We start from the raw sequence: 22,800 nt of genomic DNA on the forward strand, positions 1-22,800 counted from the left end.
TGATTTGCAGTGTGTTTGGGAAGAGTCATCCAGAGGTCTTTTTACAGCGGAAAAACTGAACATTGAAGTAATCCAGAACTACATTTTAAATAACAATATAGTGTTTGCCTTTCTTCTCAAGTTTTTCCATGGGATTATCTGTGTGTACCTTACAGCTCCTGCTGTGAGACTCAGCTTGGGTTTGGAAATGGAGCCTGAGGGCATAAAAGGACATCCTTGTCTTTTTATATGAGCTGGGGATAACTGCATGTTTAAATTCTAGTAATGAAACTCTTCCTTTTGTCTGTTGCTTTAATTTCCTTTTTCTTGAACTGTTTTTACTCCTTTATCCTTTAGTATCAGATATTTTGATCTTAATCTTTGTTCCCTTGAACCTGCCCCTTTTTCCCTTTTTTTTAAATCCTTTCTCTTTCTTTCTCTGTTTTATTATTGTTGCTTCTCTCCTCCTTTTTCTCCATGTAAGAGAATACAATGAAATCAAACATTGGATTTTTGGTTCTTCTCGTACAACTTGGTTGTTTGTTTCATTAATATACTCAAAAATCCAGCTGGGTAAGAGCACAGTCTGGGAAAGGCTGGTGCTCCAGGACTCCCCTGGTCCGTTATCCTACAGGACTAACCTCTTGTTAGTGCCCAGCTGTTAAATTAAAACATCAAACATACACCAGGTTTATGTGCAGGAATGTTTGTGTCGCTTCCTTGGGGCTTTAAAAACACCTCAACTTGAAAAACTGACTAAGGAAAAAAGAGAAGCTTTTTATATTAACTGATTTCCTTTCAGCTGGACTTTTACCAGAACAAAACATATTGTCACCAACAGTTCTGAAGTGTTTCTGCAAGGCCAGCAATTTAAATCCAAATGACGAAATGCCCCAGGTTTGCATTGAGGGTGAATGAGTTGCACTGGCAGCTACTCTAAGTATTATCAGTGCTTTTTGTGTTGTGTCAGTACCTAGCAATAAAACAAATATTTATCCACACACATCACAGAACATTCCTGGGCAGTGCAACCCAAATAAGGTGGAGCATAAGAATATGTTGTTGCCTGGCAGCTGCCTGTGATTTGTCCTGCTGGAAACACTAAAGAATTCTCATCACTGCCCCAAATTCCTTTGTCCTTGGCAGTACACAGATATTTGAGTCAAAATCATGCTTGTTGTGAGAGATTTGTTCTAAGGTATAGCATAGACTTGCACTCTGAATAGTTACAGGTTTTCAGTATTCCTTATTTTTGCTTCTCTTTTGGTTTTTTGGGGGTTGCTGCTTTCTTCCTGAAGTCACTGAGTGAACCAAAGTTTGAGGAGAGTTGACCATTTTTACAAACCTGTCATTTTTAAGTGGAGTGCCAATTTCACACCCTTGGGCATACGATAATTTTCAATTGATAAATCTCTTCTTGTAGATGTTTGGGTCTTCTCAAGAATATTTCCTGTGTCCCTCTTGTTTGTGCTGAGAATGTGTTTGGAGAACTGATAGGTCATGCTTTTGACAGCCAGAGGTGAAGAACCCTATTTGGGGATTGCATGGAAGGAATTCAGTGGGTTTAAAGCTTTCAGGGGCTTTTCAACTCGACCAGTTCCTGCCCCTTGTTGAAAGCAACAGGCACTTTAGCATTTCATGTTAATATTTATTTTCAGCAGCTGATAATTGTAAATAACCAGACAAATGCAAGCCACTGGGTGGCAAATTTCGGTGAGGTCTGTCCAAAATGCAGTGCTTTGCAGAACCATTAAAAAGGATGTCTTGTGGGAAAGATTTCAGTGTACCTACAGGACATGTTTTCTACAGAAAACTTCACTTTTTACCTAATGGAGATGTTAAACCTTTTTCTGATATTCAGGAAGAATATTAATAATGCTACAATGGTACTTGGGAGAGTGGACACTGATTTATATGAGGATGTATTTTACACACATATCTGTGTATGTTTAAGGAAAATCTGGTCCTTATGGAGGCTGGATAAAGGGATTTTATTATATTACATGCAGTAGGAATTGTGCCTTTAATCCACTGATATCAAATCTGGGTGCAACTACAAGAAGGAGCATATCCTTATTTTTGAGTGCAAGTCACACACAGGAGGCTTTTATTTGCTTTTGTGCAAACCCAGGTTTGTCACTGGTGTTCAGTGAAGGTGATGGTACAGCTACAACTTTCTCATCAGGTCAAGGTGGTGGTCTAAGCAGATTTGGGAGATACTGATTGCCCAAACCCCTCTCTGCTCCTGGACAGTTTGCTCTAAGTGACAAGAGAGTGACCTTTCAAACTATTTATCTCCTGGTGAGAAATGAAAATGAGTATTTTAGATGTTCCAGGTGGGTCTGTGGATACATGTCTTTACCAGGTAAGATCAATTTTGCCCAAACAGAAGCAAATAACTCTTCAGACCCTGAGAAAGGCAGCTCTCTGAGCTTCATTTGAACAGGACTTCAAACACTGTTCCTATACCTGATCTATTATCAATTGGCAGTGTTAATAAATAAGTTATAATAACCAAACTGTATTAGTCGGGTACCTTTCTAGGGATGACAGATCTCCAGTTACTGGACCAGTGGGCAACTGCTTCTTCTAATTGTATAAATGAATGGAGTTTTGTTGAGTAACAATAGCTCACTGACTTCTGTCCTTAACTGTGCCCCTCTCCCTTCCACCTGACCCCCAGGCAAGATGAAATAACCACAGCAGTGAATGATCAGCATAAGCTGAGTATCTTGTCTAAAAACCTTTTTAATCACACTTTTGAAAAAAGTACATGTCTAACCTTGAGCTAATTTAGATGAACTAGATGGTCTTCATCGTGTCCTGTGATTTATTTTTTAAATCAATCTGGCTACTTGGGAAAAAACTAACCCAGCTTCAGAGCCAAGTCATTAACTAAATTCAGATGCTTTTATTTATATTATGTTTAAGTTTTGCTGTCTGGATGAGCTTCGTAATGTAAACTGTACAAAAGCAAGTTGGGTCACACTCAATAATCAGCTTTTCTGTGGTATTTCAAATCCATTTGCTTTATGTGATTCTGGACCCTTTTATTAGGACATCAAAAAGGGTTAGAGAGACTCTTGCAGCATCTTCTGTACTGAAAAAAAAATTTAATGATCTATTAAGTATCTTGCTTCTGTTGTAATGGAAGAAAACACAAACTTGGCTTAATTTCTGTCCTAAAAATGCCCTTCCTGCAGTCTACTTCCTTCAGATTATTAAAAAATTGGCTCCCAATTGTTTCTTCCCAAGTTGTTGATACTTCATACTGTTCTTCAATATGACATCTTTTTTCCTTTCATAATTTTTCATCTCTGTATTGTCCTTGGCTGCTCAGTGTCTCTTGCTAAATTAGACATTTCTCCTGATTTCCACGCAGTGTTTTATGCAAAGTTTATCATCAAGAAGTATTTAATTATATTTAGCTGCAGAGGGAGGGCAGGGGGTTCAAATACAATATAATGAAATGTAGTATGTCCGTGAAGTTGTGGAGGAAGAACAGAACTACTGAGCTCTACTGGTGCACTGGGAATTTCCTCCAAAATAAATGCCCAGGTGCAGTGTCATTGCTCTGCCACAAAATTCAAATCAGTTCAGATCCCCTGGAATTGGAGCTGTGCCAATACCTGTGCAGGGGGTGGTTCTACAGCCACCTTAGTACTGAGACAGTGCATTTTAAAAGTTGAATAAAATGCCAAATAAGCCCTAGAATTTTAAGCTAGAGAAATGGGGAGCCTAAAACTTTCATAAACTAGTGGAAAACTTTTGCCTCAACGATTTTAAAGAGAAATACTGGAGAGAAAACTTTTCTCTTGCCCAGGAAGTAAAAAGCACAGAAAAAGCATCTGCAACTTCTGTGTTCCCTAAGTGTTCATGATCTACCCCTTCCTGTTCTTTCTGAGGTTTCATGTTCATTTAATTTTATTTTTCCTCACAAAAAAGAAACCTCTAGTATGTATTTTAATTTATTCCCAGTTTGCTGTAATTAAGTTGCAGATAAACACATGGTTACCATATGAGAGATTGATACTGAAAGGAAATGCTTTATAAGAGACACAGTGTTATGTGTACTCGGGCTTTGGTGATGCTGGTTTGGCTCTTCTGTTCTAGATCCAATGAGGAAAATACAAAAAATATGGAAAATGAATAACCACGTTGTGAACATAGTGACAAACTGAATCATGGAGAGCCATGGCTGAGTCAAGCGTGAAAAATAATAATGTTATGGAAATGTGAAAGAAGGAAAAGAAATGGAAATGGAGCAGAGGCCAAAAAAGAGAGGCTGTGATGGGGGGAAGATGAAAAGAAAGAACAAAGCAAAGGAACTTCCCTGGTACTTTGTGCAGGCTCCGTGGGTTTGGGGGGGAGTGGCTTCCAGTGGGGTTCAGACACTTGTGTGGAGCACTGACTTAACTTTAGGAGGCAGATGTAAGGCTGGGTCTTAGCAAAATGATCACTAACTGCTGGGTTACAGCTCTGGGCTGATGAAAGCACAGCTCTGAAGCTGGGTGGCTGCAGGGTGGTGTTTGTTCCAGTACCCAGCTGGGCACGTGCTGCCTGAGGGAACCAGGCGTGTCTGGAGCTTGGGGGCACATTGGGGGAAATGTTTGCAAAGATTTCCTCTGTCCAGGGTGTCCGGGGTGACAGTTCTTTCTAGAATCATGGAATGGTTTGGGTTGGAAGGGACCTGAAAGATCATCTGGTTCCAAACACTCGCCATGGGCAGGGACACCTCCCACTAGCCCAGGTTGCTCCAAGCCCCGTCCAACCTGGCCTTGGACACTTCCAGGGATGGGGCAGCCACAGCTTCTCTGGGCAACCTGTGCCAGGCCCTCCCCACCCTCCCAGGGAAGGATTTCTTCCCAGTATCCCATCTAACCCTGCTCTCTGGCAGTGGGAAGCCATTCCCCCTTGTCTTGTCACTACTTGCCATTGTCAGACTTCCTTATAGCCCCTCAACTCTGCCCCCCAAATTCTTCCTCCCTCTGCTGACAGGGAAACACTCGTGTCATCAGCACCACTCGTGATTTGGGTTTTCAGAGCCCAGATCTGAGCTGTGTGAGCTGTGCTGGTGCTGCCACGTTGACAAAACCACTTGGTCATTGTGCTTCCCTTGCTGCCAGCTCGTGTGATTTGCATCACTCAGATCCCCAGCAGGGCTGGTTTCCTTGGGGAACATGTTTCCTTAGATGGGAAGGTGGGAGCTGTGTTTATCCTGAGCCATAATTACGAGTGGTGAAGCTTCCTAAATCCATCCTGCAAATGCAGGGGTGTAATTTAGTTGAAGGGGGAAAGTGCATTATATTTTCTTGATTACAGTTCTTTGAATTGCACAAAATGAGAAACTTCATGGTGACTTTTATGATCCTTTCTGCTCTGAACTTTCAGTGGGCCATTCTTTGAATGCTCAAAGATGTTATAATTCCAGCCCTTGCAAAATGTTTTAGGCAGTTTTCAGTGCAGACATTAAAAATATATACAGTGTGCAAGGACACGTTTATAAAAGGTTTCTTTTTATAATTCTATAATTCATATTTTATTGTTTGAAAACAGGTTTTATCAAGGCTTTTCTTCTGCAGTAGGAGATACAAGAGCCTATTTGCATAGCTGTAATTTATCACATATCCCATTGCTTCAAATTGATACTTTCACTTATCCAGAAGTAAAAGCACTGCCAACTTCCCAAGCACGTGCTAAGGGTGTGATGGGAGTTGACCTCTGTGTTTGTGGGTTTACACTTTACCTGAGATTTAGATAAACACACCCTTTGTCTCCAGACAAGACCTTGGGTTACACCACTGTCATCTTTCAGGCACAGACCAAACTGAGTTTGTCTCAAATCCATGGAAAGTGGGCAAGCAGGAGCCACTGGGACACCCCACCTGAGCATCTTCCCCTAGAACGTGTTGGTTTGGGCACACTTGTGTTGGTTTGGGAACTTCACGTGGTGCTGATGCTCCAGCAATCCCTGTTCCCATCATGGATGTTTGGGGTTAGTCCTGAAAAACCAGATGTGGCCAAGCAGGGCTGTGCTGGCTCGAGGTTCCCTCTTGTTTCTGTGCCTGTTGCTCCACCTGAACCTCATCATGGGCAAAGGGCCCGTGGGAGACAATTGGTTAAGCACACACAGCCCTCCCCAAAGCATCAGTGTTGTTAATCCAGCTGAGGTGGCACTCAGCTGGACTTTAAAACATTCTTAGCTCCTGAACACCTTTACCATTTCAAGTCTGAGAGATTTCTGCATGGGAAGAGGCAAGAAAGGCAGATTTGCATCTTGTGGAATTACTGTAAAAATTAAGGTTGCTCAAGTGGGGTTTGGGCAGTTCCAGCTACTGTTTGAGAAATACAGATATATTTTGTGTGACATCAAGTGTTTCTGGTGTCCCACATGTTTTAGTATAGAGGGAAGTTGGAGTGAGAAATGCTTTTCTTGAATCCTGAAATTCAAATTATTTGTAGAATTCTACATCAGCAGTGGTGTGTTGTATTTCTTCCTCTAACTGCACCATTTTGTGGCTCCTGGGGACATGGTTTAGTGATGGATTTGGCAGTGCTGGGTTAATGGACTCGATGATCTCAGAGGGCTTTTCCAGCCTTAATGATTCTGTGAAGATCTATCAGGAACTCTTATGATGGACTCTGATTCCCAAAGTGTGCTATTCTGGGATACTTCCATAACTGGGCTGCTGATAAACTTCCTTAGGTATAGAAACTAAAATAATAAAACAAATATTGACTTTGAGTGAGATCCCAGCTCTGCACAGCTCTGAGTTAGGGAACAGTCACAGCATTGCTCCAAATATAGTAGACAATAATGGTGGAACTCTGGATAAACCACTTTCTAAATGTTCCTCTATTGCTGTAGTGAAATTCATTAAAAAAAAAAAAAAGGCAAAAAAAAATTACAAAGAGAGCTTAAAACTGTGGATCAAACACGTACACACAGGAAAAACAGCCAGGGAAAAACAGCCTGTGCCAGGGAAAAACAGCAGGTTGAGGAGTCCCTGCACCTTCTAATTCTTGTCCCCCTCGTTGCACACCTCTAAAGCAAAAATCCCTGTGCAGAAGTTGCCAGGTTAATATATCAATATTCTGTGTACCAAATACGTATTTTAGATAATACAGGATTTCCTTCCTCAGAAAGATACCAGAAAGAATATGAAATGCCATATAAATACTGTATTTTTCAAGCCAAAAATATGTGGGGTGGGATAAAGTGTTTTCTCCTTTATAACATAAATGTTTAAGCCTTACAAATAACCCAGTAGCTCCAAAAGACCTTTGTTTCCAGTATTAATCTGCTAAAGAAACAAAGATTTAAACATGTTGGCCTGTGAGGTAAACAGCATCAGTGCATCCCATGGAAGCAAATTCTAAGCAGTTCTCTCAAAGTTATTTTGCTTTCTGTGTTCATTGGTATTTTGATATTTTATGGGTCTGCATTTTACCTTTGTGACTGAAACTCCTAAAAATAAGAGGAAATTAATTCATTTTACATTTGCATCAGTTTACACATCCAGGAACAAATGTTGGGAGCCAGAGCTGGTTGGTTGAACAGTCAATTTATGTTGGGTAGTTGTTTAATGGCCTGGGGTGTGTTTATTTGACCAGATTTAAAGCAGTGGAGGGAGCTTGGTTTGCCCCTAATTAACATTATGTTGCTAACACTGGGATCAGCTGAGTACACTGAACATCTGGGTCCCTCCTGTTCGGTGTTCTCTGTTGGGTGGATGCTGAACAAACCCCTGAGGAGGCAGAGTGTGGGTTTACTGACTGGGCTGATACATTTCAACTGTAATCACTGTGTTTCTTTCTTTAGATACTTCCTAAAATCTCCTTTAAATGAACCTTGAAGTGAGGTCTAATCAAACATAAGGCACATTAATTTTTCCCTTTGTTGGCTTTTTGCCTTTCTGACTCAGTCATTCCAGTCCATCAGACTGGAAGTCTTTTTTGGACTGTTGTGATGTGGTGCTTTCTGTGGGCAAAGTTCAGACCCTTCAGGCCTTGAGGATAATATTTAATGACACTGGTAATGTTTGCAGTTTTCTATGAAAAGTATGCAAACACTGCCATTGTACAGGAAAATCTACACAAAGAACAGCAGCTTCAGCAGGTGACAAACTCACAGCAGCTGTGGGCAACAGGATCCTCCTCTCCTCGTGTATTCCAGACTTTTCCTGTTGATTTTCACTTCAGAACAAGTCTCAAGAAATGCAGCTTTGAGACAAAACCCTTGCCAAAACCACAACTGTCTTCTCCATCTTCCTCTGCCTGCACTGTGGGTTTTTCTGTCGTCCTTGTTTTCAGTTCCTGACTGTTCCTCAGTTTCTGCAGTGCTGCTCCTGCCCAGTCAGGGAGTGAGGGGGAAGGAAAACAAAATCCAGGATGCTTTTGTGTTCAGACACAGCATTGCTCATTGGTGGGTTACACTGGTTTCTCCTCTGTCGAAGTCTGAGGTGCTTGTTGGTACCAAAAAAAGTTAAATTTCTCAGAGAAATTATCCATTGGCTTAGGGCTTGCCACTGTGCTTTAAAAATACAGGAAAGTGTAAATCCTGGTTGGATTTTCACGTTGGTGGCAGCTGCCTCAGAGAATAAAACATTGGAGTTAACTGAAATGCTTTAACAAATGTCCAATCTTAAGCTAAAACTCATTAAAGGCACTGAAATGACATTTCTAGGAAGATAATTGTATGTGTGAGGTTCAGTTAATTACAAATTAACATAGTTTGTGACTTGAGGATGAGAGTTGTTGGTAAAGTTTGCACCAAAGATTTTAGCAATGTGCATCAAGGACAGAAAAATTGCAAGATCAGGTCTCCCAAAGGGACCTGTAGTTATTTGGGCTCACACAAGGCTTAGTAAAAGAAGAAATACAAATTAATTTCCAAAAATGTAATTGCTGCACTTACTTTTATTTGGCAGCTTGGTGGTTACTGCTTTTAAGTGTCTGTAGGACTTGATTATGGTGAGAGTAAAATTGTTCCTTTTGTTGTGATCTGAGTTAGATAAGTTAAAATCAGCCTGTTGCTAAATCCAGGGAATGAGCTTGTTGGAGAAGAGGCTCTGAATTCAGGCCAGGAGCCCCTGGGGATGGTGTCCCACGGGATGGTGTCCCAAGGGATGGTGTCCCACGGGATGGTGTCCCAAGGGATGGTGTCCCAAGGGATGGTGTCCCATGGGATGGTGTCCCAAGGGATGGTGTCCCACGGGATGGTGTCCCAAGGGATGGTGTCCCAAGGGATGGTGTCCCAAGGGATGGCACTGCAGGGATTGACCTGCTCGTTTGCAGTGGGAGCAACGCGGTGGCACTGGGGGTGATTGTTTGATGCTTCTGGAATTTAATCAGGTCATTATTGGTATTCTACATATCTAGAATTTTCATGATATTCACAAATAATCTGTATTTGAATTACGGGTTATGTCAGTGTTGTATTAAGGCCTTAGCTGAGCAAACCCTAGACACAAATCATCAAAATCAGAGCCCACAGGGAGCCTCCTTGGTAAATTGAGAAGGAGCTTGTACCTATGGAGGGGCTCATGGTGGCACAACTCTTCATATACATCCTTCTTACAGAACACCAAGCTCAGGATCAGCAGTAGCAGTGAGCTGTTGTTCCAGCTGGGAGCAGGGTTGTGTGTTTTCTTGCAAAGTGGGTCAGAAGCAAATTCATCTGCTTTTATTGCAGCCTCTGCCTTGCCAGTTTTGCTTTGCATTCCCAGCCATGGCTCTTAACCTGAGGAACTCAGAACGTTTTCCTTAGCAGAGATTTAGTGTGCAGAAAACTGCAACGCAGCTCTAAAGGCTGGAGGATAAAATGTTTTGGTTCAAAATAGCCCCTGCAGGAGTATCCCTGGGATGGCTCTGTGTGTGTGTAAAATCTGTCATGGGAGCACGGGAGGGTTGAGCATTCCATCCCCATGGTCCCTCTGTGATTTGAGACTGTTCCTGTTGGAGACAAAAGTTCCCATCAGATTCCCTGCTTGGACTCCTGAAGGAGCTGGAAAAACCATTTCCGTCTAGAAGCAATAATAGCTTGGGCTGTTGGTTTTGATCATAAACTGACATTTAAAAGTCATCTGAGGAAAGATGTTTCTTGATTAAAGGCAGGTTTTGCTTAATGCAGTCGTAGCTGATCTCTCCCATCTGGTATCATGTACTTGATGGGATCTCTTTCCCTTGCCTGGGGTCCAGTTCACAGGATCCCGCAGGAGTTCCTGACTTTCCCAAGAGACCTTCCAGTGGATCAGTGACCTGTCACCCTGGTCATTGCTCCGCTTTTCCTTTCCCTGGGGAAAACTTGGGGAAGTTGCTCAGCAGAGGAGATGAGGTGGTAATGTGGGATCCAGAAGTGTTTGGAATGGCAGTTCTGCCTTTGCTCACCGTGTGCCTGGTGTTTGTTACATCCCAGATCCCCCCATTTGACCTGTGGGGTTCAGACATTACGTTCTACGTGTGGAATATAAAAGGCAGATGGTGCGGCTGCGTTTCCCGGGGTTTATTCCCTGAATTGTCAGTGTTTAAGGTCGCTGCTTAATCCTGGGTGCTTCGCTTCCTGCTCCCATGGGGTGGTTGCTGTAAGGAGCTGTCCTGAGGTGGGAACGGAGCCGAGATCCTCACACGGATCCGGGCCTGGAGCAGCTGTCAGGGCTCAGGTTTTAGTGAGGAGAGATGTAGGTATTTGTGGTTTGGCTTTTTGTGTGTTTTGTGGATTGCTAAAATATGACCTTTCTTGCTAAAAGGCTGGATTTTATCCCAAATCCTGTGGATTTCACACAGGATCGGATTCTCCCGACGTTGAGGTTGATGGTGTTTACAGAAGGCAGAGAATCCCCCCCCTCTGTGTGCAGAGCTCACCTCTCCCTGGTACAGGGGAGCTTTGCCACAGAAAATCACACATTGGGATTTCCTGGAGTTGCCTCTGTTTTCCATATGACATAAATCCCACCCACCTGGTCATGGCAGCTACACAGGAACTCCCAAAAAAGCCCTGGGAGTGTTTCACAGTGTTTGGGTTTGTAACTCTTATCTCGTTCCTCTGATCTGTTTTCTCTGGTGATTCCCAAAGGTCTCGGGATGGGCGGATGAAGGTGAAACATGACTCAGTTCTTAGCTATGGATGCTTGGGATCTCCTGTAAATGAGGAACACAAGAGCTGAGTTCCAGAGAGAAGCTAATCCTGCATTTCTAGTATTGGCAGCCTGGAGCTACAGAGATCAGTAGATCCTCCCAGGCAAATGAGGGCTTGTAATGGATATGAGACATGGGTTATGGAGAAGGAAAGCCTGGAAAACTTGGTTTATATTGTTATCATAATTCCCCAGGGAGTAAAACTGGAAGAGGATCCCTGCTCTGCTGGGCAAGTGACCCTTGATCAGCCACTTTCACAGTGTCACTGTCCTGCTCCGCATCGTCCCTTCCGTGTCCTTGTTCCCAGCATAGATCCTGGTTGTTATCCCCACAGTAAATACAGGACTGGATGCTGGGTAGAAATTAAAACTGGCAAATTCCATGTGTTTTATGTCATTTGGCACACTGTGCACAGCCCCCCTTCAGCTTGTCATAAATTCCTAACCCAGAGCAAGGTCACATCTGGGAGCGATTTCCCTCTGCCAGATGAGGCATAATCCCATAAACCCGGACTCATTCCCTCCAGCGCCGCTCCACGACCGGCTCTCCTGCTCCTTTTCCTACAGACCTGCCCCGGGAGCCCTGTGGGACGATTCAGGCTGAGAGACTTTTCACACTTTATAAACTGCAAGTTTTGGAGCACAGCTCTGTGTCCAGTGCGTGAGGCAGGACGAGCAGGGCACAGCTCTGGAGTCTGCACGACAACAGGCTCTGGCTCCGTCCTGCTTCCTTTTCCAGCAGCACATTCCCTGCAGGATGTTGTGTTGTTCCTCAGTGCTTGGTGTCTGTGCATCCCCTCATACTCTGAGTAACTTGTCACCTACAGAATCCATGTGGAGCTACAAGTCTGCTCTTCTTTTATGTGCTTTTAAACCAGTTCTAGCAAAAGTTCTGAGTCTTGAGTAATTCAAGATACACATTCTGAACACTGTCAAATATCAGAGGGACTGACAAAAGAATGGAGCAACAATCAACCTTTGCATGTTGTAGTAACTGGAAATAATTCCCAATAACATGGAAGTTTAATAGGAGTCAGTGGTTTTATGTTTGATCACGTTTCCATTATCCCATATTTCGGTAGCTGTGGTTATTTTGGTGTCTCATTGCCTTTATTACTTTGTGCTTCCAAAGCTGCCTGTGGAGCTTGGTGATCTCCAGCCAGTGTTCCAGTCGGGTTCCTTCCCTCACAGAGGGGAAGAGGTGAAATGGGGATGCATTATAATGTCTTATTAAATGCAATTAACAGAACTTAGTTTAAAAAAAAAAGTTCAGGGTTTCCTGGGTCCTGCACAAGGAGCTCTAAAGAAAAAAAACAGGTCAGAATTTTAAACAGTCAGTATTGTTACTCTTAACTATTGCTGTTAATCATCACACAAGCTCATGAAACCCACTGGCACTGGGGAGCACTGGCTGGAAACCACCTCATCTGCTGTGATTTTTGTGATTTTTGTGACCCAGTTTGAGCCTTTTTATTCACAGGCCAAGTATCCTGAGGTCGTGGCCCTTCCAGAAGGACTGCAGGGAGATCATATCATTCTGAGGAACCCCAAAGTTTCTGGGTAAGCCAATAAATGCATCTCTTGATTGATCCAGCCCAGGGATTGCACAGGCAGGGCAGGAGGTGCAGGGATCCCAGTCACATCCCAGCAAAGCCCAGTTCCTTGGTCTCTTGCCATTAAAGAACAGAAAGAAAATGGCAGTTACCATGTAACTGGAAGCAACTGTGGCTACACTTTTCCATTGTTTTAGAAGGAAATCTGTTAGATGAGGGAATTACTACTCTACCAGGCTTGTGGGATTTGGGCTCCCTGTGGGATGTGTTCCAGCAGGTTTGAGGTTTTCAATACAGAAAAAAATCTTTGAAGTTACATGTAAGACAATATAATTATCACTGTCAGGAATTCTGTCAGGGCCAAGAAAAATAACTATTTTGTGAAGGGATCAGACCATTCCCTTCTCCTCTTACATCCTGCTATAACATGCTTTAATTTATATGGAAACAACTGGAATTTGAGCACAGCTCCCTCTGTGACATTTCTGTGTGAAACTAGCAAATAAACCCTAAGAGATGGTGCTGTCTTGGTTCAGCCAAACCTGCCATTTAAAACTAAATGCTTTAACTGTGGGTTGTTGGAATGAATTGTTCTTAGACCATCAGGGTTAGGGAATAACCTGCTTTGTTTAACAGTTTCTGTGTCACCAGGTGGCAGTTCCATTACACACACCCCCTCTGACCCACAGCCCTGAAACACAAGAACTTCCAAGTCATTTCAGTGGGTTGGTAGAAACCAGACTGGCATAAGAATTTGTTTGCAAAATTCCAGGACAAGCTGTGCACAAATTCCCAAAGGATTTGTAACAATCAGGGGGCAAAAGGCTGACAATCACATTTGAAGGGAATTTTTACAGTTGTAAAATTGAGAAAGGGGAGCTTCCTCCCCACAGTGACTTGTGCAGATCAGCTTCGGATCAGGAAAGCCTTACCTTCCATAAGGAATTCTAGGCTTGGAGGGGAATAAAGATGAGGTAAAGAAGAAGGGCTGTTTTAAAGCAGGAAATCTGCTCTGGATGTTGTTCCAGACCAACCTCCTGCCTCACTATTGCCTTGGGATGGTGCACTGATCTTGTCCCTTGCAATAGGGACCAACCCAAACCCATTCTGGCAGGAGTGGTGATGGTTGAGATTATTTATTTTTTTAAAGATAAAAGCAAAAAATGCAGGAATGCAGGCTTGGGGCAGATGTTTGCCTGTGCATTATTCTAAGACAACCATGAAAAATATCAGGGTGACCCTTATTCCAAACCCAGCACATCACCATTTATCAAACACTTCTGGAACAACATTCCTGTGCTTATCCTGTGTCTGAGCTCAGCACCTGACCCTGGGTGAAGATGTTACAGGAGGGGCTGGGCCAGGGGACACTCAGTGCTCTGCTTTGCCTTCCTCTCTTACTCTGCCCCACTGTCCTGTGCAAACAAACCATTCATAAGAGACAAAGACAAGAACCAGGATTAAAAATCCTTGAGGCTGAAAGCTTGGAGGTTCCCAGAAGCTTTCCTTGTCAGCAGATTACTGGTTTTCCTCAGTTAATTAAATGCTCCTCGTTCCCGAACCCAGAGATGGGTGAGTTGGATTACATGAGGTGAGTTTGGTTGGAGGAACCCCAAAAACAGTGCCCTGGTTAACCCTGGACTGACCTTCCTGTGCTCCCGGTACAGGTTTGAACTGATGATTGTTTGGAAGATCCATCTGGATGAAGAAGGGACAACTACACCTGTCCTGGACCTGCTGACCAAAGTCCCAGAGCAAGGTAAGATCAGTCACTTCAGGGGCTGTTCTGAGCCACCAGGCAGAACAGCAGGCCCTGTTTTGGGCCAACATCCCTTTAGAGAACACGGAAATCCCCCTCACAGAGCCCAGCCAGGCAAACAAACCCCCACTGAGCAGCAGCTGCACTTCACCCCTGTGTGATTTCCAAGGTTGCACCCCATGTCTGTGTGCAGGTGCTTCACCCCCTGCCAGCACTGGGAAAATAACCTTCCCTGTTGTGTTTCCTGCAGTCCTGGAGCAGAAGATGACAAGAGTTGAGAGTGTCCCTGCCCGCTTCCGGAGCATGGTGCTGCTCCTGGGCATCGAGGCAGCCCTGGAGAACCTGGTCAAGGTGCTTGAATGAGTGCCAGCATTACTTACAGCAGGTAGCAATTTCAAAAGTAGTTTTAATTAAGATATTGTGTTACACAGTCTATAATTTTATTGAATATAAACATTAAGTTATTTTCCATTTAGAAACCATACTCATAAAACATGCTATCTGTACAATTATGGCACGTTATATATAAATCGTCATGACATGAAAATAAATACAGCCATTTAAATACAAAAATGCCAAATAAAATAGTTACATGTACAGAGTGATTTCATTATAAATTTATCTTTCTGAATCATTAATGTACCAGAGTGGTTTATCTTCTTAACATTTTCTAGATACCTGGAAATTGTTAAAAGATCATGCACTGTCAAAATCAAGTCCATAAAAATCCATTTCATTTCACAGCTCTGTAAAAGTACAGTGATTTTAAAATGACAAGAGAACAGTAAGAGACTCCTAGAACAAAGAGTTAAACAGCTTTCTCCTTAAATTAGGGTGGAAGAAGAGAATGTGAAGGTTTCAAAGACATACAATGGTAAAAAAACCCAAGTGTAACTGTCTGAAGTAACTTTGTTCCACAGTGGAAGTGTTGAGACAGCTCAAACTACCCCAGAGAGGCCCCATTACCCTCCTGGGAAGAGGTGGGTGAGTTACCTCCTGCCCACTGCAGCACTTCCTGCTTCCAGGGGGAAATTCTGGGAGGTAACATGTTACCAAAGCATCATATGTCATACATTCATCCCTGAAGAAACAAAATGGATCAGACAGATGTCTTGCCTCTCCCTTCACTTCCATCAGATGTGCCATCAGCCCATGTGGGAACTCTGTGTTTTCCAAGAGTTCCTGCTCTCTCCATCCCAACCAAACGACCATATCCACCCCAAACTGATACAACTGAAGTCAGGTCCTTCTTGGGGAGGGAGTAACAGTTCCTGGAACCAAGGGCCCAAACCCACAAACTCTGGGCTCTCAAGTGACAGTAAGAGACTCCTTTCCAAGGCCAGAGCTGCTGGAGCCACCCCAGCACAAGGGATGGCAAAACACTGTACAGCAATGGGGAAACTGGAGAAATCAAGAACTGAAGCAACAGTATCTTTATAATGCCATAAATGTAACAATCCACTGTTTGATCACTTAAACAGTCTCCCACTGTTCTAGTGGGTCAGGAAAAACTGCCAAGCTCTACAGCTGAGCCACACCAGAGATTGGGTTTTGACAAACAGCAACTCTCTAAGGAAATCTCTCGTTAGATAAGGCCAGGCTAATTTCAAGTCTAGAGTCCAGCAGACAGGCAAAATTCATTGCAACTTATCCACTGCCATGGAACTGGTTTAGCTGGTTTTGTGTAACCTTTAGTTCAGTTCATCTTTAGCTCCTTCTTGCCTGAAAACAAAACTGTTTGCTCAGCACAGAGGCTTCTGTTTGTGTACGAAATGTGCGTAAAGTTACAGCATAAAAACCTGGGAACTTCCCAGCTGTGGATGGTCCTTCCTTCCTCTTTCTAACAGCTGGAGGGTTTCTGGATTTAGAAGTGGCTCTCTCTCCCCCCAGGTTTTGTTTGGAAAGAAAGGATTATTCCCACTGTGAGCTACCAGGTTATTACACTGTTGCAGTATCACATCTCACATCCAGGAGAGCAGCTCCGGGCCCTGTCCCACCTGGCACTGGATCCAAGCTGGCAGTGCCAGCCCAGGTCTCTGTCACTGTGGGAGTGGTGTCACTCTGTGTTTCACATTTCCTCCTTGAGTTGTGCCAATGTACAGGGAGTCCTGAGTTGGCCTTTTGAATTTCAGGTGAAGTGGAACAATTCAAGCATTACACTGAGACCCCAATATAAATGTGATTTTAGCAGGGAACCCACACAGCTCTGGACAACATTACTGCTGAGCACAGGCTGGATCCAGGTAACAGCCTGTGGCCTGAGGAGCATCTCTGCACCCTTCAGGGTGTGCAATCCCTGAGGGGAAAGGGGCTGTAGATTTTATCATAGTACCCTCAGTTTTGGATATATCCCCAGTCTCCAACTGGGGATCTTCCCCAAGGATGGCTTTACTGCAGCCACTCACCAGACTTCAGCTGCACGTAGCACTGCTTACAAAGTAAAGCCATCACAAAAATCCCTGCAGCAGTGATACAAGCCCACCTTGTCACAAGACTGACCCACTGCAGCTTCAGGGCAGAAAATGAGATGCTGTCACCCTTTCTCTGCAGTCACTTAAAATGAAGGAGCCTGAAAGCAGCTGCCCGTGCTGCACAGCTGTGGGGCATCAGTGTAATAATGCCAATGTCTGACACCACCTGAAAGACCTGAAATGATCTGTAAAACTCAGAACAAATTCTTCTTGTAGCTCAGTTTAAATTAGGTGAGAGCGAGCTGTGGTTTCACCTCCAATAGCAGCATATCATGTAGGGACAATAAAAACCAGTAGGGCAGGAGAGTTAAGCCCAGCTGTGACATTAAACTCAGAGGTGTTTACCTTAACCCTTTGCACTTAATTTCAGAAGCTTTAGGTAGGTACAAGATGATCACAAAACTTCTGGAGGCAGCCTGGTGTTCCTAATCCATGCATTTAGTACTTAAGTGTTCTGCAGTGACAGGGCAGTTTCACAGATCAGCCACTGCACAGTTGTATTTTCAGTGGATTAATGCTAAAATGTTATATCAGGATTTGCCAGAGCATTCCCTCCTCTAGGAAGGATGAGTGAGACTCAAAGCACAGGCTCCAAGGCAATTCTCTTGTTAGTAATTAGGCTTTCTATGTTAGTGCAATACTTCAGGAAACCTTTCATTCTGTGCTCTTTCAATTCTAAGTAGACTTTTTGTATTAATTTGCTCTGTCCTCTAGTTCCAAGGTATGGCACATTACCTGTTCTGTCACATTAAATACATTCATTAAGCAAATGCTATCTCAGGGCTCTGAGAAGGCATCACCCATTAGAAATCATTTCATAAAGCAAAAACATTCACAGCTGAAAAATGCACTGAACACAATAGAAAAGAAAAAAAAATCACCATAACTGTATTCCATTACTCTTTCACTTTCTAATGTGTTTGAATAAAAATAACCTCAAGGAAATGGTTACACTTTATGGAGAACTAATGTGCAGTCTTCATTCTCCTTGAAGAGGTTGGACATAACAGGGTCATCTTTGGCCTGTACATTCTTCAGGTAATAGTTGACTATCTCCCCATCCAGTTTGTACTGGTGGGGAATGCTCTCATAGGGCTTCAGGTCCAGGTCCAGCACAGAGACAGAAAAGGTGAATCTGGATTTGGATGCCAGTACCACAGATCTTTGCTCAGAGCTGGAAAACAAATCCACATTGCACATCTGAGTCACTGAAACCAGGATTTTTAATTTATGTGTCTCAAGTCCCCTTGCAAAAGTGACTCTAATGTTTATCTTAGAACTTTCATGGGAGCCCAAGAAAATAAACTGCAGCTAATGCAGCACTTAGGAAACTACAGCTCCAGCTTTAGCAGTCCTAATGGGAACTTGGTGGGATCTCTTCCAGTCCTTTTCCTTTCAGCTTCCACACAGCTGAAGTCAAACATTACTCTCAACTGCTGTGCCTCTGTATTTAGTAAATCTAAGCTGTTTCTAGGTGGTGCATACAAAGCAACAGCCTTATTAAGTGGCAAAAGCAGAAAGAGCCACTGCAACACCTACTTAGGTTCAAGGTAATAAAACACAGTGTGGGAACTGCTGTCCAAGCATGCTGAGGGATGGAGGATTTCTGAACTCAGCCATTGCACAACTCATGTCCATCACCAACACTTCACTCAAGAACTGCAGGGCACATGCAGAAAACAGTATTCTCCAAAAATACAAGGGTCTAGTAAACCAACTCCCCCCTGCAGACTAGGACTGCTGACACAAGCCAAAATGGATGGCATTGCAGCAAAGCCTCCTGCCTGACAGCCACAGATGTCACCTCTCAATTATTGCCTTGGTTTTACTCTAATTAGGCCATTAAAGGCAACTCAGCTTGAAAGATCTTTCATATGAGGACACCGAGGCAGAAAAGCTGCACCTGTTTAAAACCACGTAGAGCTACTATAAACAGTCAATTCAAAGTTCAAGAGGAGCATGAATATAAAACCTTAACCCTTTTGATCAACTTAAAACTCTTCAGAAACAGACATGGGTTCTAAATGCCTCAAATCAGAACTCTATTAAATGTTCACAGCCAAATATTTGGACACATCCCCCCCCCAACCCCCACACTTTTTTTAATTACTGAGTTGACTGAACTGTGCAAACAACATCTCCAATTTCTAAACAACTGGAGCCATTCCAAAGCAGGTACAGGCAGCTCTTACCATTCATCTTGCAGACAGGGGGAAAGGGCAATCATGATGGAGCAGTCTTTAGCAGTCATGGCTATTCTGTACTGCTGCACCTGTGCAACAGAGAAATAATGCACATTTTCTCTTAGGCTTCTGTTTGCCTGTAGTAAAGCATCCTGTTCCTTACAGAAGGCCCCAGTGTGCTCCCTGTACTGGGATGTTGGCACTGTAAGAGCTGGAAATCATCTCCGTAACAGACGGTTGGCAGGAGCAGGGGGGTTTGCAGCATCCTGTATAAGAACCATGTTTATTTCCTACAGATGATTTTCTGCTGGCCAAACCAGCACCAGTTCATGAAAATGCTTCCTCAGTCTAGAGAGCAAATAAACAGCTTTATTTTTTTCTTAAGAACTGGTGCTACACATCTGTTTTTAACTGCTCGTGCTGTAGAGATGCACCCTGGCACAAGGGAGAACTTTAACTGCCCAGATCCTGACGAGCCAGTGGTGCTGCCTCCATCCATTATCCACCCCTTTCAGCGAGACAAGTGTTAATTAACACTGCCAGAGTGAGCCAGGTGTTAATTAACACTGCCAGAGCAAACAACCCTCCCCAGAAGTACCTTTGTTAAGGCGAACGCCACCGTCCCGTCATCCTCCGTGGAAAGATCCAGCAGCTTCTCGTAAAACGCCTCATTGTAAGGTCCATCTATCTGTAATGTACTTCTAAATAAATGTTAAGAGAAGATTTATAGACAGCCAAAATGATTTACTGGGTTTCAGAGTGATCTTTCTTCAGCAGCCCAGACACTCAGATCAGAACAACCCAACCATAACACTGATAAATACATCCAAAGACTGACCCACTGCCAACCAACATCCCAAACAGTCCCTGTTACTCTCATTTCACTCAAGATTTGCTGCTGTTTAGGGGTTGTGTGGTTTGTTTTTTAAAGATGAATCATTCTTAATCCACTGCCACCTGTGTATCACTGCAAGGACAGTATTGTTTTGCAAAAAATGGGTACATTTCAAAATCTATAGCAGTTTGCAGGAGCTCCCAGAAGTCTTGCTGAAATATATATATATAAGAAATGTATAATAATATATTAGTTTATATATATATATATATATATAAAGATCAACTGGGAGTATAGGCATGTCTGACAGGGCCCTGCTCTGCCCCAGCTTTGTACCATGTGCTCATGGGAGTGGCTTGACCTCCTTCCTTCCCCTGTTAAACCCCTGAACCCCCGTTGAGGAGCTGAGCCCCTCACAGTGGGGTTTGCAGCACACAAACCCCCTGCAGCCCAAAGAACACACTCCCAAATCCTTTGTTTCACATGTAACTGCACCAGCAGCGGTGACTCCACGAGTGAAGCCAGAGTGCCCTCGTGTGAGCAGCGGCAGAGGCACAGCCGAGGCACAGCAGCCCAGGGAAGGCTTTTTGTAGCAATTATTGTTACACCAATAAGCCTTGTTTGAGGAAAAAATGGAGCAGCTTTCCATGCCCAGGCAAGAAATACCATAAGATAAAGCTTCTTGTGCCTCAAGTATGATTTGAGCACTTGTGGCGTGGGTCACAAGCTGGCACTTGGAGCTGTTCTCACAGGAGGGCAGGATGGACAACAGCAGATCCACACCTTCTGCAGGACCCTCAGGCACAGGCTGGATTGCTGCCAAATATTGGATTTTAAGGGCAGGTTGTAGGTAAGCCAATAGAGACCTGAGAATGCCTGTGAAAACATCATTATCCCTGCAGACGTTCCAAGCTCTGCAGGGACTGGGGACAGGAGAAACCAAGCACCCATTTCACTGTACCTTTCTGCAAATACACAACCTGCACTGCTCAGGAAAAGGGAATTTTTCTCTGTTGTGAACTTCCCGTAATCATTACTTAAAAATTCAGGCCAAAGTGACTGACACCAAAACTTGCAACAATAAAACTGATCTTTTATGTTATCTGGCAGTTCAAGTTAGAAATTCAGAATGTGCAATGCCATGAAGGAAGGTTGTACAACATAACAAGACAGAGCCAGTCTTGCCTGCACACCTGGTTACTCAGAACTGAAGAGAAAAGCCATCAAGTCTTACCTCTCTTCAGGAAATTCCTCCAAGTACTGTTCAACTCTATTGTACAAAGGATAGAGTCCTTCAATATCCAGCATGTCAAGCATCTGAGCCTGAAGGGTTTTATAAAGGAGACAACCCCTCGGTAAGCCAGAGCTTTCCAATTTGTGTTTACCTAGAAGAAAATGGATTTTAAAATAAGGCAGACACGAGTGTGTTCTTTGCTTCAATTTGCCAGAACATGTGCTTGTCCACAACACAAGGCCAAATACTTTTAGTCCAGTCACACACAGGGAGGGGGAAACGTTGAAACATTTCAGTTTCCAAACACTGAAGTGCCAGGTACACATTTAAACTGCAGAATAAAACGCCTGGTGTACAACTCTGCAAATTACCCCAAAAAATAAACACCAGAACACACCCAACCTGCAATCTACTTGTTTGAGTTCACAAGAGAGATTTCTCATCTGAGTCTGAAGCCACTACAAATTCACTTTGAACAGTATCAACGGCTGGCAGAAAGTAATTCAGCATTTCAGCTGTCCTGTCTTTTTGTTAAATAATATAGAGATTTGCACTTGCTGTAATTTCTGTGAGACAGCTCTTTCTCCAACACTACAACAAACCACCAGTAGTGAAAAAGGTCTTCCTCAAAAGCAGAGTGAGAAACATGTTTTTTGTATAATTAGAGTAACTGGCAGCATCTTGAATAGTTAGAGCTTCACAGAACTTATGCACTGAGGAATTATCATTGTTCACAGTTTTCCAACTCTCACTTCCCATTCCTTTCCCCTCTGGAATTCAGACCTCTCTTTTTACCAGAAGAGCAGTAGAAGAACATGAGCTGTGCCCTTGCTGGTGAGGACTGGCAGGAGGAGAGGGAAAGGCAAGGAACAGGTGTCATGTAACACGGCAACCAAAGCAGCCCAGCTTCATCACATACAACATAAGAATTCTCCATTTGTTTGGAATCCCTACGACTGTTATCAGCTCACACTGGTTTTTTCTTCCATTTTTCCTCTACCACTTCCTGCATTTATTTTTTACCTGTCATTAGGCACAGTGCTGAAAGTGCTCACTCCAACGTCACATTAAGGGCAATTATCTACCAGCCACACAGCTCAGAACTCGTTTTTTAAATGTCACTACAACTCCACTGTTTCCATTCCCACACCAGCATCCATAAGCAAACGAGAGACAAAGATCTGAATCGTTACATCAGACAAGGCCCTGAGCAACCTGTGGAAGCAGAAGGTGTCCCTGCCCATGGCAGGGGGGTGGAGTAGGTGGCCTGTAAAGGTCCCTTCAACCCAAAGCACTCAGTGATTCCGTGGGCAGTCCATTACTGCCAGTGCTTGAGAAGTTCTTCCTTACCATTCCTAACCAGCTCCTTGTTGAAAGCACTTGCTTCACAGTAGCTTCGTCCTTGTGAAACGGGCACTGTCTTCATGTCCCCTGCCCTGCAGGTGTCGGTGCTACTCAGTAGCGTCATGGTTATCACCTGGATCAGTTCTTTAACAATTGTCCTTGTGCAGTGGGGGCCACTCACCAGCCCGTTGGAGGGGAAAAAGAAAGGTTTTAAGTGACGAGCGAGTTCGTTCCAGTCAGAGACACAGTCCTGGTCATCCTTACAGCCATAAATTAGTTCACCATTCTGAAAGGGGGGGGGAAATGA

At 43.6% G+C, this 22,800-nt stretch overlaps 2 protein-coding genes across 6 annotated transcripts in view; one reads left to right on the forward strand and one right to left on the reverse strand.

The window, feature by feature from the left end:
• The window catches only part of CENPP (centromere protein P), a 127,006-nt gene extending 111,946 nt beyond the window's left edge, over positions 1-15,060 (forward strand). For both annotated transcript variants that reach the window (XM_064668184.1, XM_064668182.1), the window contains exons 7-9: positions 12,595-12,674; positions 14,335-14,426; positions 14,677-15,060. In XM_064668184.1, the coding sequence (XP_064524254.1) occupies positions 12,595-12,674; positions 14,335-14,426; positions 14,677-14,789 (285 nt within the window). In that variant the 3' untranslated portion in view covers positions 14,790-15,060. The remainder of the gene's footprint in view (positions 1-12,594; positions 12,675-14,334; positions 14,427-14,676) is intronic.
• Positions 14,813-22,800, reverse strand: part of IPPK (inositol-pentakisphosphate 2-kinase) — a 41,259-nt gene continuing 33,271 nt past the window's right edge. For all 4 annotated transcript variants that reach the window (XM_064668177.1, XM_064668176.1, XM_064668179.1 and 1 more), the window contains exons 9-13: positions 22,500-22,779; positions 21,150-21,300; positions 19,679-19,781; positions 19,090-19,169; positions 14,813-18,071 (exon numbers count right to left, since the gene is read on the reverse strand). In XM_064668177.1, coding sequence (XP_064524247.1) covers positions 17,846-18,071; positions 19,090-19,169; positions 19,679-19,781; positions 21,150-21,300; positions 22,500-22,779 — 840 coding nt within the window. In that variant the 3' untranslated portion in view covers positions 14,813-17,845. The remainder of the gene's footprint in view (positions 18,072-19,089; positions 19,170-19,678; positions 19,782-21,149; positions 21,301-22,499; positions 22,780-22,800) is intronic.

Source organism: Pseudopipra pipra, chromosome 11 (assembly GCF_036250125.1).
Source record: "Pseudopipra pipra isolate bDixPip1 chromosome 11, bDixPip1.hap1, whole genome shotgun sequence".
Classification (NCBI taxonomy): Eukaryota; Metazoa; Chordata; class Aves; order Passeriformes; family Pipridae; genus Pseudopipra; species Pseudopipra pipra.